Source organism: Microcaecilia unicolor, chromosome 1 (assembly GCF_901765095.1).
Source record: "Microcaecilia unicolor chromosome 1, aMicUni1.1, whole genome shotgun sequence".
NCBI lineage: Eukaryota > Metazoa > Chordata > Amphibia > Gymnophiona > Siphonopidae > Microcaecilia > Microcaecilia unicolor.
Window position 1 is genome coordinate 78835838 of NC_044031.1, and position 18729 is coordinate 78854566.

Genomic DNA, 18729 nt, shown 5'->3' on the forward strand with positions numbered 1-18729 from the left:
GGACCGAAGTGTTGTTCCGGTACTCCTTTAAATTACACCCCTTTGCAATGTTCGCATGTCTTTGGGCAAGCTCCTTGGGGTGACTCCTCGGGTGACTATACCTACAGTACGATCACCCTCCCCCATATCTTCCCTTACTGTTTTTTCTTTGTGCTTGCTTTTTTTTTTTTTACTCATCTATCAACCTTTGTTATTGTCATTACCCTAGCACAATCTGTGCTTACATTCTGGGGACACCACTCACTGCTTCTGCCCCATGTCTATAGCTCCTGCACAGTAAGGGAACTTCGTTTCTGTACCTCTACTTCACCCACTACCTGTGCCTCTCATTCTCTCTCCACCCATTCTTCGTTTATCTGCTCTTCTAATTGTGCATCTCTCAAGAAGCGAACTACAGTAATTCCTGATATGAACCCTTACTACAATATTAAACTCCTTTGTCTTTACAAAACTTGGTTAAGGACAAGTGCTCTGTCTTCCTCCCATCTATTCTGCCTTTTCAAACCTGCAGACTCACATGTTGCAGCAGTAGAATAGCATTAATTGCCCACAGCTCTTTATCTGTCTCCAAGGTTTGGGCTCATATGTTTTCCTATCCATAGCTCTTGCCAAGACTCTTTCTCACATTGTTGTCCAATTCCCCAACCTTCTATTTCTGGGGGACCTAAATTTTTATGTGGATAACCCCCGGTCACAAGACACCCACTTTGTCCATCATTTCAGAGCTAGGACTCATCCAGCATATATTTATACCAGCACATACTGCCAGTCACACTTTTGATCTGGCTCTAACGTTGCCTAGTACTGACTCATTTCTTCTCACTAACTGTCTCCATGGTGATGCCCTTGCTCTCTCTATCCCAAAGGCAGGTGCCTATCTTGCCCACTTAAACTGCTCTGAATATTGAGCCTTAGTATGTTTATCAGATGGATTAGTGAGACCTATATTTGGATAGTACATGTCTATGAGGGGAAATATTCACTATAGACTAACGGCCTGATGCACAAAAGTCCCTGTTAAAAACCGAATACATTTAGATCCTCGGAAGAACTTACCGATTTGGAGATAGCGAGAGATGCTCAAAGGAAATCGCATTCAAATGAGCTGCACACAATTTCAGCAAGCAGCTCGGTAGGGAAAGTGCCTAGCACATGTGCAGAATGGTCTCTCGGTAAGTGTCCCTGTTCTGTGCATGGGATAGGGCTGGTGTACTCTTTCCTTTCCCTTGCAGTGATCTGGTGCTGACTCCACCTCCCTCTGCAGCTTACTTGCCTTCCTTCTGCCCCCCCCTCAATGATTTTGCTTGGGAATCTCCTCCTTGCTGAAAGCCCCCCCCCCCAGCTGACATCATAGGGCTTTCCCCAGCTGATTGGCTGTCTGCTTGTTTCTCCGCCTTCCAAAGCTGACATCATAGCTGACATCACAGGGGCTTTCCCCAGTTGATCGGCTGTCTGCTTGTTTCTCCATCCTTCAGCTGGCCTCTACTCTTGGCCACTGTTTGCTATTGACAAAATTTCCTCCTTGCTGAAAGCCACCCCCCCCCCCCCCCCGGGTGTTTCTCTGCCTCTCTAAGCTGTTCTCTGCTCTTCAACACTGCTTGCTACTGAAAAATAAAATCTCCTCCTTGCTGAAAGCCCCCCCCCCCCCCGCTGTTTCTCTGTCCCTATAAAGCTGTTCCCTGCTCACTGACAAGTTTTGTTGTTGAAAAATACAAGCGGACTGCTCCTTCCAGAAGTCTCCCTCACAGGACAGCTCCAGACCTGACTGAACATTTTCCATTTTAAAGGTAGGCACTCCTTTCTGTGCATCACTTGGAAATGTCTGTGCATCACTCAGAATGCTCAATTTAATACTAATGAGCTCTTTGTAATACACTTGCACAGGATCATCATTAGCTGTTACCCTGAATGGTAAAACCATGCAGAACCCCCTTGTGCATTTGACACTGAATAACGTGATTGCTAGACTGGCAAAAAACAGTTTAAATCAGTCATTGCTAGCACTGTAAACTGTGAGCATGAGCCCCTGAGTCAGGTGATCCATTCCTTAGGTAAATGGGGAGAAGCCACATGCTTTAGAAGCCCTGGGCCTTACTCTGAGCAGTGTCTGTTGGAAGCAAGGAGTTGGATAAAAACAGGAGACAGGATGATGTAAAAAAAAAAAAAAAAGCAAACAAACCAATGAGCTGCTGCATTCATGATGTTGTTCTTTATTGCCGGTAGCATTTTTATTTGATCCCACTTGTATTTTCAAACATGCCAGCTTGTGCACCATATGGATGTACACAGAATAACCCTTCATAGGTAGAGTAGTAATTTACTATAAATTGTAATCGGTGTGTCATTTGGAGGGGCTGGTTATAGGGATACCCTAGCATGTGTTGTATTCACGCAGAGAGTATTTTTCCTCCTGGTAAAGGGCCACTAAAACAGACGTCATGTTATGAGAATCAGGCGCTCAACATTTAAAGTTTCTATCTATTTATTTGCTTATTTATGACATTTATATCACACATCAAACATGAATTAGGTTGAAACCTAGGAGCATGTAAAATCTTTTTTTTCCCTGTATCTAGATCAAAATAGAAAGATGGTTCATGGGAACTTGCTCCTTTTGCTTTGTGGATTGCCGTGGTATATTATAAAAATGCATTTGATATTTTTTATTACAACTGGTTGATATACAGCAGAAGTTAACCAAGCCGACGTCATGCTTTCTAATATAACTTTTTTTAACAGCATTTTCTCAGTTATTACCCAAATGTGATTAATGTTAATTAATAAGTTTTGGATGTTACTGAATTTAATTATTCTGTCTCACTACATTTCCAGTTTTGGCACAGTACAAGTCATCACAAGGAAAAAAAATATAAGAAAACTAATGGACTGCATTAGGGGTTTATAGATCTGTCACGAAACGCCTAGCCACCCGCCTGGGGTTACCCCGTGGCCACTTAGAGACTCTATCCCCAGAACAGCTCAGGTCCGCCTGCACCTGCTGCTTGTGCTCTTCATTAGTATTCTCCTCCCGCCGACTGGGTCACAACCGCCTCTGGGCAAGTCTCCTGTTCTCCAATTATCCCCAGTGATTTCTAGGTTACTGAAGTCATACTCCCAATGGTCCCCTAGTTCTCAGAAATCACTCAGAGACCCAAGAAACAAACCACCAGGATTCTTTATCAGTCCAAATAGGGTGAACAATTATGTTTATTCTCTTAAAAAATATTGAACAGTGGAACAAAATAGCGCAAATGGCAAACAATAACAGGTAACTGACATATGGATCAGTTATAACACTAACTAAACACTTGAATACTTCCTAGAAAGTAGCTGGGGAGATCAGAGCATATATAGTTGTTTACCAGTTATCAAATATAACTGTTTTCTACAGGGCTTCAGCAAAGAGCTCTCTCTCTCTCTTCTCCTGGGCTGAAACTGAAGCAACAACCAGCAACAACTGCTGGGTAATTTCAAATGCATACTGCTGCTTGCTTCCTGCTTGTGTTAAAGAAAAAGAACATTTAGAGGCCCTTTTACATGTTTGTTCACCCCTTCAAAGAAATGTAGTAGATTGGTGAGGCAAGATTTCCCTTCACTAAATCCATGTTGACCACGTCTCATTAATTCATGCTTTTGAATATGCTCTGTAATTTTGTTCTTTATAATAGTCACTACCATTTTGCCCAGCACCGATGTCAGACTCACCAGTCTATAATTTCCTGGATCTCCTCTGTAACCTTTTTTAAAAATCAGCGTTACATTGGCTACCCTCCAATCTTCCAGTACCAAGCTCGATTTTAAGGATTAATTACATATTACTAACAATAGCTCCACAAGCTCATTTTTCAGTTCTATCAGTACTGTGGGATGAATACCAACCGGTCCAGGAGATTTGCTACTCTTCAGTTTGTAGAACTGCCCCATTACATCCTCCAGGTTTACAAAGAATTCATTAAGTTTCTCCGATTCGTTAGCTTCGAATACCATTTCCGGCACCAGTATCCCACCCAAATCTTCCTCGGTGAAGACCGAAGTAAAGAATTCATTTAATCTCTACGCTACAGCTTTGTCTTCCCTGATCGCCCCTTTTACTCCTTGGCTATCTAGCGGTCCAACCAATTCTTTTGCCGGCTTCCTTCTTTTAATATACCTAAAAAAATTTTACTGTGTGTTTTTGCCTCCAACGCAATGTTTTTTTCAAAGTCCTTCTTAGCCTTATGCGGTTTCTCATTATTTTCAGGAGGTTCCTTCTTCCATTTTCTGAAGGATTTTCTTTTAGCTCTAATAGCTTCCTTCACCTCACTTTTTAACAACGCCGGCTGTCGTTTGGTCTTCCGTCCTCCTTTTTTAATACATGGAATACATTTGGCCTGGGCTTCCAGGATGGTGTTTTTGAACAGCATCCATGCCTGATGTAAATTTTTGACCCTCGCAGCTGCTCCTCTAGGTATTTTTTTCTCCGTTCTTCTCATTTTATCAGTCTCCTTTTTTAAAGTTAAATGCTAATGTATTTGATTTCCTATGTATACTTACTTCAAAGCTAATATCAAATCCAATCATATTATGATCACTGTTATCAAGCGGCCCCAGCACCATTACCTCCCGCACCAGATCATGCGCTCCACTAAGGACTAGGTCTAGAATTTTTCCTTCTCTCGTCGGCTCCTGTACCAGCTGCTCTGTAAAGCTGTCCTTGATTTCATCAAGGAATTTTACCTCCCCAGCGTGCCCCAATGTTACATTTACCCAGTCAATATCAGGGTAATTGAAATCACCCATTACTATTGTGTTGCCCAGTTTGTTTGCGTCCCTAATTTCCTTTAACATTTCTGCATCCGTCTGTTCATCCTGGCCAGGCGGATGGTAGTACACTCCTATCACTATCCTTTTCCCCTTTACATATGGAATTTCAATACACAATGATTCCAAGAAGTATTTTGTTTCCTGCAGAATTTCCAATCTATTTGATTCAAGGCTCTCGTTAATATACAATGCTACCCCTCCACCCTATCACTACGATATAATTTGTACCCCGGTATGACAGTATCCCACTGGTTATCCTCCTTCCACCAGGTCTCAGAGATGCATATTATATCTAATTTTTCATTTAGTGCAATATATTCTAACTCTCCCATCTTATTTCTTAGGCTCCTGGCATACGCATATAGACATTTCAAACAATATTTGTTGTTCCTATTTACATCATGCTTAGTACTTGACAGCATTAATTTGCAATCTTTTGTCTGATTTTTATTTTTATTTAAGGACACCTGATCTACTACGGTCTCTTTTGGAACCTCACTATCAGGATACCCTATCTTCCCTGTTTTGACGATATCTTTGAAAGATACCTTATCCCAAACCATGAGCTTTTGAGCGACTGTCGGCCTTCCCCCCATTTCTAGTTTAAAAGCTGCTCTATCTCCTTTTTAAATGCCAATGCCAGCAGTCTGGTCCCACCCCGGTTAAGGTGGAGCCCATCCTTTCGGATTAGGCTCTCCCTTCCGCAGAATGTTGCCCAGTTCCTAACAAATCTAAAACCCTCCTCCCTGCACCATCGCCTCATCCACGCATTGAGACTCCAGAGCTCTGCCTGTGTCTTGGGCCCTGAGCGTGGAACTGGTATCATTTCAGAAAATGCTACCCTAGAGGATCTGGATTAGATCTTTCTATCTAAGAGCCTAAATTTGGCTTCCAGAACCTCTCTCCCACATTTTCCTATGTCATTGGTACCCACATGTACCAAGACAGCTGATTCCTCCCCAGCACTATCTAAAATCCTATTTAGGTGATGCATGAGGTCCGCCACCTTCACCAGGCAGGCAAGTCATCAGGCGATCCTCACATCCACCAGCCACTCAACTATCTATATGCCTAATGATCGAATCACCAACTACAACAGCTGTCCTAACCTTTCCCTCCTGGGCAGCACTTGGAGACATATCCTCTGTGTGAGAGGATAGTACATCCCCTGGTGGGCATGTCCTGGCTACAGGAGTACTTCCTACTTCACCAGGGTGATGCTCTCCTTCTAGGAGACCTCCTTCCTCCAGGGTAGCACAAGGGCTATCAGACTGGAGGTGGGACTTCTCTACCAAATCCCTGTAGGTCACTTCTATGTACCTCTCTGTCTCCCTCAGCTCCACCAAGTCTGCTACTCTAGCCCCACAAAAAATGACCAAATGTGTTTCTATGGGAGGAGTTCTTGCTTGAATGGGATGAAACTTGGCATGTAGAAAGACACATTGGGCTTAAAAATGCACTAAATTGGACCAGGAGCTCTAGAGAAATAAGCCCCCCCCCCAATATGTCCTAACACCAGTGCTTTTTTTGTGCCGGTATGCAACGGTATGGCGTACTGGCACCTTTTTTTGCCCCCCCCCCCCGAGTCCTGCACTTCCTCTCAGTCCCAAGTCTCCCGCGAAACACGCGGCGCCAGCTCCCATTTCCAGCTGCTGCTGCTTCTCCTGTTGAACAGTAGCGGCCGCTACAAAAAGAAAAAGATCAAAAATATTTTAAAAAAGCAAGCGCGGCACCGCAGACAGCCAGCAGGTGAGAGGGTAGATGGGTGGAAGTATGGGGAGAGAAAGAGGGAAGACACTGGATGGAAGGGTAGGGAGAAAGAGGAGACAATGGATGGAAGAATGCAGAAAGAAATAGGGGAGACACTGGAAGGATGGGGAGAGAAAGGAGAGCTGCTGGATGGAAAAGGGGAGTAGAGAAAGACTGGAGAATAAGAGGAAGGGGCATGGGGAGAACAAGGGTGAGAAAAAGATGAAAAGCCATAGGTAGATGAAGGAAATTAAAGAATGGATAGTAAGAATGAATTAAATCTGGACAGAGAGAGAGGCTGAAAAATATTGAAGAACACAAAGAAAAAGGAGAGAAAAATGACAAATGGCGCAGAAGAGTTAAGCGAAAACGAAGGAAAGCAGAATCAGAGACTGGGACCAATATGGAAAGAAAAACAAAGTCACCAGACAACAAAAGTAGAAAAAAATCATTTTATTTTCATTTTAGTGTTTGAAATATGTCCAATTTGAGAACTTACATCTGCTGTATTATTTTGCACTGGGTATACTGGAGCTTTAACAGCTTACAGAAATTATTTCTAATGAAAAAAATCACGTTATTTTTTTCTCCTATACTAGTATAATATTTTCAATGATGTCTGTTTATATGCGCCATAGCTGGTATAAGGGGTGTGGCTATCATAGGGGTGGGGCCATATGTGCTGACCCCGCCCATAATGAATACCAACACCTTTTTTTCTACAAAAAAAGCACTGCCTAACACATTTCTGTGGCATAGAAACTTAGAGTAAAATACCAGTTTAAGAACACAAGACAGTTTCAAAGAAGGAATTCTCTACTTTTCCAAACCTCCCTATCCTGAAAACATACTCTCCGTCACAATTGCCCCATCCCCCTGCAACAGCCCCCACAGCTCAAAAACTACACCCCTTGCAACTGCCACACCACCTGCAAACTGCCATGGCCCAAAAAACTGCTCCCTGCAACTTCCCTACCCCCCTGCAACTGCAACACCCCCCCCCTAAATTGCCCTTACCTACTAAAACTACCTCCCGCAAACTGCCCTGCTCCAAAAAACTACCCAAACTTCTCCACCTCCTTGTAAATTGGTCCACTTTCTAAAAGTGCCCTCCACAACTACCCCACCATCCCAAATAATAAACCCTATAAACTACCTCACACCCCAAAACTACCCTACCTGCAATTGACACAACTTACAAACTGCCCGAACCCCAAAAACTATCCCTGCTAATGTCTCTCCACCCCATCAATTGCCCCAAAACTTGTCCGCAATAACTACTCCTACATGGTCCATACTGTTCCCTTCCCCTCAACCTTTGTGGCTTACATGTCTTCCTCAACCCAAATACACACCCAGCACACAACAGAGACACACATTTACATGCAGACAACATATATGCATGTTAACATTTGGGCGCTGGTACTTATGCCTGCTAAAAGCAGGTGTAAATGCTGATGTCCAGCTTAGGCGCACTTCAGGAGAATTCTATAAATCCACGCACAACTTTTTAGAATGCTCTTGACATGCCCTTGGCCTTGCCCCCTTTTCAGATATGCGCGATTGAAGTTAGGTGTCATGCTTTACAGATAGTGAGCGGCAAGCTGTGTTCACAAATTTTTAAGACTGCCAATTAACAAAAATAATTGGTTGTTAGCACCCAATTAATGATGTTTCCGAGCTCATTAGTTAATTTATTACAAAGTTGGACACGGAAATTTGGGCGAGATATATGGAATATGGGGGATACTATACAAACTGTGCATGTAAATTGTGACACCACACACGCTCCACCCAAACTCCCCTTCTGAACACACCTATATGTAGGTCTAACAGTACATGCCGTCCTGTCACTGCGCCTACTTTTATGCAAGTAATCCCTTGGATAATTGTTTTAAAGCTCTTTTACGGTCATATAATGGCCTTATGTGCGAAATATCCTTCATGAAATTATTCCCACTGAGCATAAATGCTCTCTCCTTGTATGTATGAAAACAGTTTTTATTCAAGTGCCAGTCCCTATAGTAGCAGGATCTATTATGAAGTATATGTTCCCTGGAAAGATAACTAGCAATTAAGTACAGTCTATGAAGAAGAAAAAAAAATAAAGCAAAGCTTTGAATTATATAAGAATTCAGGTTAAATCTGTTTAAGCTATGAGTGCCAGCCTGTTTCTCTCACTAGACAGTTGCCAGACTCTCCATTTTCCGATTTTTAGTACATCCCTCAATAAGAAGGCAAAAGAGGCATTCTCTAGATTTGTGTCCTCCATTTAAATATTTTTTTTAGAAATATTAAGTTATACAGGCATACCAAATGTAGAAAGGAAGATCTTCGTGTAGTTTTTAGTGTGACACAGAAAGGTTTCTTATAACATACACCCATATATACACTCTGATGAGATCCTTTCTTATTTTTTAATTGGGCAGGCTTAAAAAAAATATATAGCATTCGTTTTGTTTAATTTTAAGAAACTACAAGTAGGATGTTATATTCTACAGTGAGATACAGTACTATAATACTACATAATTGTTTCCCCTGGAACACCAGGCACATTTTATGCATCTTTGATGCTGAAACAACTACATTTCTCCCTCTATTTAAGTGAAACATATACTTCAGAATGTTGTGCAATGATGACTTTTTCCCATAGGTCACGACAGATACATATTAGAAATGCTACAAGAAAGAGAAAAACATGCCAAAGAAGTGACAGATGAATTGTCATCCTAAATAAACCTTAGCGGGTCTGGAATCATGCAGAGCAATCAGCTAGCAACTTATGTGAAACTAGGTCATACCAGCTCTGTTCTGCCACAAAAACAAGTGTGAAACACCTTTAATGAATTGAAAATCCCAGTGGATGTACTGTACCTTTGTCTGGACCATGCCCGGTCTCTGGTCCCTCAAGTGCTCCAGGGTAGCAGCAATATCAATCTCTTTAGCACCTGAAACAAACCACAAATTGGGCTGAGTTTAGAGTGGAAGATAATCTATGTTGCATCTGTCCATCACCTGCTATTGGGTTCCCTTTGGGCTAACAGGCCTATTGAATATTATTACATTCATCCCTGAGCACGCTTGGAAAGCAGCTACAATTGAGGTGTCTAGACAGAAAAAGAGAAGAGAAAAGGGAAAGCTCTGATTTGCATTAATCTGTGAAAACCAAGAGGAAATGCCCCTCCACGGGTTACTACATTAAGATAGGACTGTGTTTTATGTATAAGTAAAAACTGGAAATTTGGGGGGGCGGAGCTGGTGCTTGGCTGGTTAGTGCTGATATTCAGCATTTAACTGGCAAAGGTAACTGCATAAATGGGACCACATAAAACACAGTCCTATCTTCATGTAGTAACCCGTGGAGGGGGCATAATCGAAAGGGACGCCCAAGTTTTGCTGAGGATGTCCTCGCAAAACGTCCCAATGGAGGGGCAGGGAAACCCGTATTATCGAAACAAGATGGACATCCATCTTTCGTTTCGATAATACGGTCGGGGACGCCCAAATCCTGAAATTTATGTCATCCTTACAAATGGTCGTCCCTAGACTTGGTCGTTTCTGATTTTCGGTGATAATCGAAACCAAGGATGCCCATCTCAGAAACAACCAAATGCAAGCTCTTTGGTCGTGCGAGGAGCCAGCATTCGTAGTGCACTGGTCCCCCTGACATGCCAGGACACTAACCGGGCACCCTAGGGGGCACTGCAGTGGACTTCAGAAATTGATCCCAGGTACATAGCTCCCTTACCTTGTAGGCTGAGCCCCCCCAAACCCACTACCCTTCACTGTACACCACCTTACGGGTGAAGGGGGGCACCTAGATGTGGGTACAGTGAGTTTCTGGTGGGTTTTGGAGGGCTCACATTTACCACCACAAGTGTAAGAGGTAGGGGGGGGATGGGCCTGGGTCCGCCTGCATGAAGTGCACTGCACCCACTAAAACTGCTCCAGGGACCTGCATACTGCTGTGATGGACCCAAGTATGACATTTGAGGCTGCAACAGAGGCTGGCACAAAATATTTTTAAAGATTTTTTTGAGGGTGGGAGGGGGTTAGTGACCACTGGGGGAGTAAGGGGAGGTCATCCCTGATTCTCTCTGGTGGTCATCTGGTCAGTTCGGGCACCTTTTTGTGCCTTAGTCGTAAGAAAAACAGGACCAGGTAGTCGTCCAAGTGCTCGTCAGGAACGCCCTTTTTTTCCATTATGGGTTGAGGACGTCCATGTGTTAGGTACGCCCAAGTCACGCCTCCGCTATGCCTCCAACATGCCCCTGGGAACTTTGGCTGTCCCTGAGACTGAAAGCAGTTAGGGCCATCCAAAATTGGCTTTTGATTATATCGATTTGGGCAACCCTGTGAGAAGGACGCCCATCTTCCGATTTGTGTCAAAAGATGGGCGTCCTTCTCTTTCAAAAATAAGCCTGTCACTGAATATCAGTGTAACTGGCTGTACGTGTAGAATAGTACCAAAGTACAGTTACATGTGTAATTGCAAATTGGTGTCAATTGATGCCATTTAAGGGACATTATTGGGAGTTTAAGCCAATCAGCTTACACTTAAACTACTGTTAGGCCCTATTGTACGACATACATGCCCAATTTTGCATGCTAGTTGCAAAATTGTGCATTCAGGTTTACAAAATTAGAGGGTATCTGTATAACTTATCTGGAGAAGTCAAACTGGAGAAACAGAAGGCCTACCTTTTAACAAATAACTTATCCTTATACAGTCTGGGCTGTATATTCAGTAATCATACTTATATGGATATCACTACTTAATATATGCATAAAGATAGAGGGGAAAGTTATTTGTATATCTATGTGGTCCTTAGAATGATGAATATTGCCTCTAGGGATTTTTAAAAAAATGTAATGGGTGCTTCTTATAAGTACCAAAAACGTAGTCAGAAGAACAGATTTTGAGACCAAACACATTATGGGAGTTGATTCACTAATCCCTGATTCTATATAGTGAGATTTAAGTTGAATGTGCAAATCCGGTCATACTCTGGATTTGCGTGTGCAACTTAATTATCTTACCAAGCCAATCAGCGCTGAAATTGCACTTAACAAGCAATTATTGACACCAATTGGCATTAATTAGAATTCATATACATATTCTATAAAGTGATGCATGGCTAAAATGTGGATCTAAAAAGGAGGCGTGGCCATGGGAGGGACATGGGCGTTCCTTGAATTTACACACAGTATTATAGAATATGCCCATTCTCTGCGTAATTTAGGTGTTGGCATTTATACCAGATTTTCATTGGTGTAAATGGCCACAACTAAAGATAGTCTCAGATAACAGGTGCTGGGCATATTCTATTAACTATGCCTAGATTTAGGTATATTCTACAAACCACGCCTAACTTTAGATGCAGGTATAGAATATGCCTCGGTGTATTTTTTTTTTGCGCCAATTTTTTAGGTGCGATATATAGAATCTAGCTCTAAGGGGCTTATTTTAGAACCATTTCAGTTACAAATAGTGGCACTTACACATGTAGATTGCATACATGTGTAAATGCTGACTTCAGAACCCCACTATTTACACCAGAAATGTGTATTCATTTGAAAAGACATAGGAAATGTCAATGACATGTTTCATGTTGGCGCATGAGCAGAAAACACACAAGATTTCATGCTTTTTCCATATGCCATCAATAGTGTGAACTCTTGTGAACGAATGCACACTACTTGTGAAATATGTGCACTAATCAGGAACAATGCACACTGTTTCGTGATAGTGTGTGCATGCCTGAAAAAACTACATATGCACATAGTGCGTTCATGCACATGCTAACGGGAAAGAGTGTGCACTCTTCCTGAATAGTACAGACTTTTCACAGTGTGCACTCTTTAACAACATTGCCTTCGTGACAATAGAATGAAAAAAATTTTTTTTGAACATTCCTAGCAAACGATATGGTAAGCAACACGAAATGAAAATTTAGTGGCTGCATACCCCTAATTTATATTTGGAGATCTGAAGTAGCACTTGGAAGTGATGCAATTACCCCATAGAGCAATTAGCACACAAGTTACACCTAGGGGATAACGTATTACTAATACCGGTCCCTGCAGGTTCAAATAAATGTCTGCACTAATGAAGGAATGTGCTCAGATGGAAAATAAACTATGATTTATTATAGATAAATAATAATCAGCAAAAATATTGCAAGCTAGAGTACAAAATAGCTCTCTTCGGCAACAACTAGATACAAAATATAGATGCATTTTTGTTACAGTACACTAATGATTCCTAAGAGGGTTACAGCAACCCAGATAAATCCTGAAAGCGAATTCTCACACAAAATACAAGTGAATATGAAATTATGCAAACCGCACACCAATTAGACTAACTGATTCGTCACCTGGGAAAGAAAGACATCTATCTTTCCCCATATCCTAGGAACGATGGGACTGTTCTACCACTCCAAGTGATGTAATCTTCCCTCTTGGCTCCAGCTGGTTTGGGGATAACCAGTCAAGACAGCCACAGCAGGAAGGTCAGGAATGAGACAGACACTTCCTCTTCTCTGCCAAGAATGTCAGTCCTTTTCAGTGTCCAGAGAGAACAGGAACAACAGTAAATCTCCTCTTCTTGTGTTTTTAGCAGCACCTTGTAATCTCCTCTACAGGGTCACCTCTGTTACTGCAAACAGTCATTACAAAAAGGCAGGACTCTTAGTTTTTCCTTTGATGGTACACAGAATCCTGAGTATCAGAGCGCACCAAAAGCCACCAAGTTTTTAACTCCAGAGATACTCTATCTTGTCATACAGGACAGGAATCACTTCTCTGACTAGATGAGTGGAACTCTGGATCTTCCTGCACTGATCAGGTGTGGCTAGCTAGAGGTACCATAGTGGCAGGTAGTCCACTGGTCCTAACTGGTACAGATACAATGTTGCATCCCCAGGCTGTCCAAGCTATAGTCGGCTGGAAACCTCACTCGCTTCCATGTCCACGCAGTGAGCAATGGACAAAGAGGGTATTCAGAATCTCTTCACAAACAGTGTGTCCTTGACAGAGCAGGACAGCTCTCAAAAATCAGCATGACAGAAATTCTTGCAGCAACCATGACAGTATTGCTCAAAGCATGGTTCAGGGCATAAGTTAGGTCTCAGGCCCACAAAAATGACATTGCAACACCCTATAGAGCCACACCGTGCAGGACCGTGCAGGACAAAAATGAACATGTATTTCTAAATTTACAAAGGGAATACATGTCTACAGGAAAAAATTTCCCCTATAGGCATACCTAGAATTTTAAAAAGTGCTTTATAGAAGGGATTAAAGGAGTCACTCTCATTAATTCCCCATTGCTTATTTCCATCTCACAATTGCAGCCTTACTATTTAAATGGCAGCACTTACACATGTAGGTTTGTAATACGGGGCAGCTACACATGGAAGCATGACTGCTTAGACCAGAAGGTTCTCACCAGTTGCCTTTTTCATCAATTAGACTAGCAGGGGCATTTTCGAAAGAGAAGGGCGCCCATCTTCCGACACAAATCGGGAGATGGGCGTCCTTCTCTCAGGGTCGCCCAAATCGGCATAATCAAAAGCCGATTTTGGGCGCCCTCAACTGCAGTCTGTCATGGGGACAACCAAAGTTCATGGGGGCTTGTCGGAGGCGTAGCGAAGACGGGACTGGGGCGTGCTTACGAGATGGGCGTCCTCGGCCAATAATGGGAAAAAGAAGGGCGTCCCTGACGAGCATTTGGTCGACTTTACTTGGTCCATTTTTTTTCACAACCAAGCCTCAAAAAGGTGCCCGAACTGACCAGATGACCACCGGAGGGAATTGGGGATGACCTCCCCTTACTCCCCCAGTGGTCACCAACCCCCTCCCACCCTAAAAACAACATTTTTTAAATTCTTTTGCCAGCCTCTATGCCAGCCTCAAATGTCATACCCAGCTCCATGACAGCAGTATGCAGGTCCCTGGAGCAGTTTTAGTGGGTACTGCAGTGCACTTCAGGCAGGCGGACTCAGGCCCATCCCCCCCTACCTGTTGCACTTGTGCTGGTAAATGTAAGCCCTTCAAAATCTACCCAAAACCCACTGTACCCACATCTAGGTGCCCCCTTCATCCCTTAGGGCTATGGTAGTGGTATACAGTTATGGGGAGTGGGTTTGGGGGGGTTGGGGGGCTCAGCACCCGAGGTAAGGGAGCTATGCATCGGGGAGCAATTTGTGAAGTCCACTGCAGTGTCCCCTAGGGTGCCCGGTTGGTGTCCTGGCATGTTGCACCACGAATGCTAGCTCCTCCCACGACCAAATGGCTTGGATTTGGTCGTTTTTGAGATGGAAGTCCTCGGTTTCCATTATCACCGAAAACCGGGGGCGACCATCTCTAAGGTCGACCGTCTCAACATTTAGGTTGACCATCTCTAAGGTCAACCTAAATGTTGAGATTTGGGCATCCCCAACCGTATTAAAGAAACAAAAGATGGACACCCATCTAGTTTCAATAATAGCGGTTTTCCCGCCCCTTCACGGGGCCGTCCTGCGGGGACGCCCTCAGGAAAACTTGGGCGCCCTGTTCAATTATGCCCCTCAATGTCACTTAACCAAAATGCATGCTTGTATCTTTTCAATAGTTGGCCTGATAGAATAGAACATATTACTACAGGAGTTCAGAAAACTCGAGACTAACACAGATTTTAGAAAAAAATTAAAAATCTGGTTGTTTTTAATGTAAGGAAACCAAACAAAATTGAATCGTGGTATTTTAAAACATGCTTTGCTGGATACAGGTAATTATGCAAGTGGAAAACAGGTTTGTAATGAAGGGTACATTATGCGGGGAGGTCCCAGCAGCCATTTTGTCAGCGGAGCTGGCATGGGCAAGAGTGACTGGGAATCACTCCTGCCCTAACTAGCTACTAGACCACCAACAATACAGTAGGCCTGGGAGGGGAGCTCCTTGTCTTTGGGGTTCAATGTGTCAGGGGTGGGGGGTGGGGGGGAGTAGAGGCTGAGCCTAAACAGCAGTTTTAGTTTGCGATGAAAATGTTCTCCTTTCACTAACGTAGCACTGTTTTGATTATTCTGCAAGCATAACAATCCCACCAAAAGTCGGGAAATAAAAAAAGCACTGTTCTAAATAGTGCAAATCCTTCAGTCATGTAGTCGGAAAATGTTAACTGTGAGAACCACCCACTTACACCTGCTATTGAGATGGCTTAAATGGGTGTGCTTAAATGTAGGTGCAATGATGTGGACTTAAACTAGTATTCTAAAATGGAATCTTGGCACCCAGATTCTGTTGCTGAATTAGCGCTCATTGTGCAGCATCTAGGTGCCTAAACTGTTTTAGAACTTTCTCCTATATGTCATTATGAGAAACGTCAGTTGTCTATTTTACTATGATGTTTGTAATGAATTTACTTTTGTAGTTTGCGGACTGTGCATGTGATTTGTTTCTCACCAAGTATGGTGGAAGGCACAGGCTATTTTATATAAAATGCCAACACCTGCACATGGAAGCTGCTGGGGTTCATGCCATTTATGGTTTCAACATGTGTGCCAGCAATTTTATTTCAGAAAAAGATCTGCTGATGCACTAGAACTGAGCACGTCCCTACCTGGATGTCTGAATTCTGACCTGTATGTTCTACACAATGAAGCTACTAAGTAGTAAATTTAAAACAAATTGGAGAAAATATTTCTTCACTCAATGTGTAATTAAATTCTGGAATTCATTGCCAAAGAATGTGGTAAAAGCAGTTAGCTTAGCAGGGTTTGATAAAGATTTGGACACATTCCTAAAAGAAAAGTCCACAAACCATTATTAAGGTGGAATTGGGAAAATCCACTGATTATTCTTGTAATAAGCAGCACATTCATTGTAGATATCCTGAAAATCTGGCTTGCCTGTGGACCTCAAGGACCAGATATGAGTAGCTCTGATGTATGATAACCCCTCCTCTCGTGTACTGCACACCCCTGATTTTCTTTACCCCTAAAGCCATTAAATCTTAATTGGCAAACACTTGGCCATTCCTCATGCTTTTTCAGATCATGCCTCATTTTTAATTCTCCATCAGAAGTATACACCTTGCCTTGATATAATCTCTGAATAGACAAATGGCCCGATATTCAGACCATGGTAGTTAGCTGGGCTGCCTCCCTCAATCAGCGCTGAACCCAGATATTCAATGCCAGGACGTTTCCGGTGAGCAGCTTTGAATATCCTGTTTATTTCTGGCCAGTTTAAACATAACCGACCATGCCGATATTCAGCGCTGGGTGGTTAAGTTTAAGGTCAAAGATATACCTATTATTTTGGTGGCCTGATTTGGATGCCAAACTTAACTGGCAATGAGCTGAATATTAGCGGATAGCTGGTTATATTGCATGATATAACTGGTTATCCATTATGCACTAACCGGCAATATTTAGTGGGAGATAACCAGCGATTTCCCGCTGAATATTGGCAGACAACCAGTCAAGTGTCATTTAACCATCCAGGAGCCATTCCTGGAAGGTTAAATGGTTTAAAATATTGGATGGAAAGAGGACAACATTCAAATAGAATGTCCAGTGACATCCGCTATTCGCCCAGAGTATATGCGGAGTATGGGCATTTTCAGCAGCACTTCGCATATACTTCCTCATTCTATAACAGGTCACCTAAAGTTTGGTTTCAATTGTGCATGTAAGTTATAGAAGACTAGCACTAACATGCATAACTGTAACAGGCGGGGGCTCAGCTGTATTCCATAACTTTAGCACACAACTACCTTAGAGTATAAATGTGTCACAACCTCCGCACATCCGGACTCACCCCTCGTGGACGCCGTTCCCATGTCAGTTCTCCGTGGTGGTGGTGGGGTCGCGTCTCTCGTGCAGTCACCAGCATCTGACCCTGTCCGGGAACCCACTTGATGGCGAATCAAAGGTGCGTATGCATTTCTCACACATTTCTTGAGGAACAGAGGCAGGTGCCGCTGAATGACGTCACTTTTGGGGCCTTATTTCAGATGCTTGGTATTGCACCTCATTGCCTTTGTGTTGCTTCTCTCCTTTTCCCTGCCAAGCTTCACTACAGCCAAACTCCAGTTCCTGCCAAGCTCCAGCCGTCAGGACTTGCCAAGCTCCAGCCGACTTGCCAAGCTCCAGCCGACCTGCCAAGCTCCAGTTTTAGTCAAGCTCCATCCAAGCCAGGTCCGGCCAAGCTCCAGTTCCTGTGAAGCTCCAGCCCAGCCTTTTGATGACTCATCCGCCGCCAGCGGGAGATCCAGGTCTTTAGGTTATCCTCTCTTGATGACCCAAGGACTCACATCCAGGACTATAACAAAATGCAAGGAGCACGGGTGGGCCATGGGCATATCTCCCACTTATGTGTGCAAGTTATAGACAACTGTAAGTTGCATGAGTAAGTGCTGCATTTTTGTGTGTGTATTTGACGTGCTATTGGCATGATGTAAGTGGGCATGCCTACATGGAAGGAGGAATAGCTTCCAGCAGGCTTTGATCCTGGTGACCTGGGTTCAATTACCACTGCAGCTCCCTGTGGCCTTGAGTAAATCACTTAACCCTCCATTGCTTCAGGTACAATAACTTAGATTGTGAGTCCCCTAGGGACAGAGAAAATACCTACATATAAGGCGTACAGCGCTGCATGTCTAGTAGTGCTATAGAAATGATTAGTAGTAGTAGGTGCTAATATTCGTAACAGAAACTAACCCTCACAATTGCCATTATAGAATAGGCTTAAAGCCCATGTAAAGAGGAGAATTCTATAAATGGTACTCAAAATTCAGAGCTGGAAACTTGGCACTAAGTGTGATTCTATAAAGGGTACACACCTTTATAAAAACATAAGAATAGCCATACTGGGTCAGACCAATGGTTCATCTAGCCCAGTATTCTGCTTCCAACAGTGGCCAATCCAGATTACAAGTACCTGGCAGAAACCCAAATAGTAGCAACATTCCATGCTACCAATCCCAGGACAAGCAATGGCTTCCCCCAAGTCCATATTAATAACAGACTATGAACTTTTTCTCCAGGAACTTGTCCAAACCTTTTTTAAATCCAGATACGTTAACCGCTGTTACCACATCCTCCGGCAGCGAGATCCAGAGCTTAACTGTTCTTTGAGTGAAAAAATATTTCCTCTTATTTGTTTTAAAAGTATTTCCATATAATTTCATTG

At 43.0% G+C, this 18729-nt stretch overlaps 1 protein-coding gene across 1 annotated transcript in view; it reads right to left on the reverse strand.

Annotated features, from left to right (window-relative positions):
• Positions 1–18729, reverse strand: part of PTPRN2 (protein tyrosine phosphatase receptor type N2) — a 1688755-nt gene that overhangs the window by 9951 nt on the left and 1660075 nt on the right. The window contains 1 exon segment of the mRNA XM_030198706.1: positions 9427–9500. Coding sequence (XP_030054566.1) covers positions 9427–9500 — 74 coding nt within the window.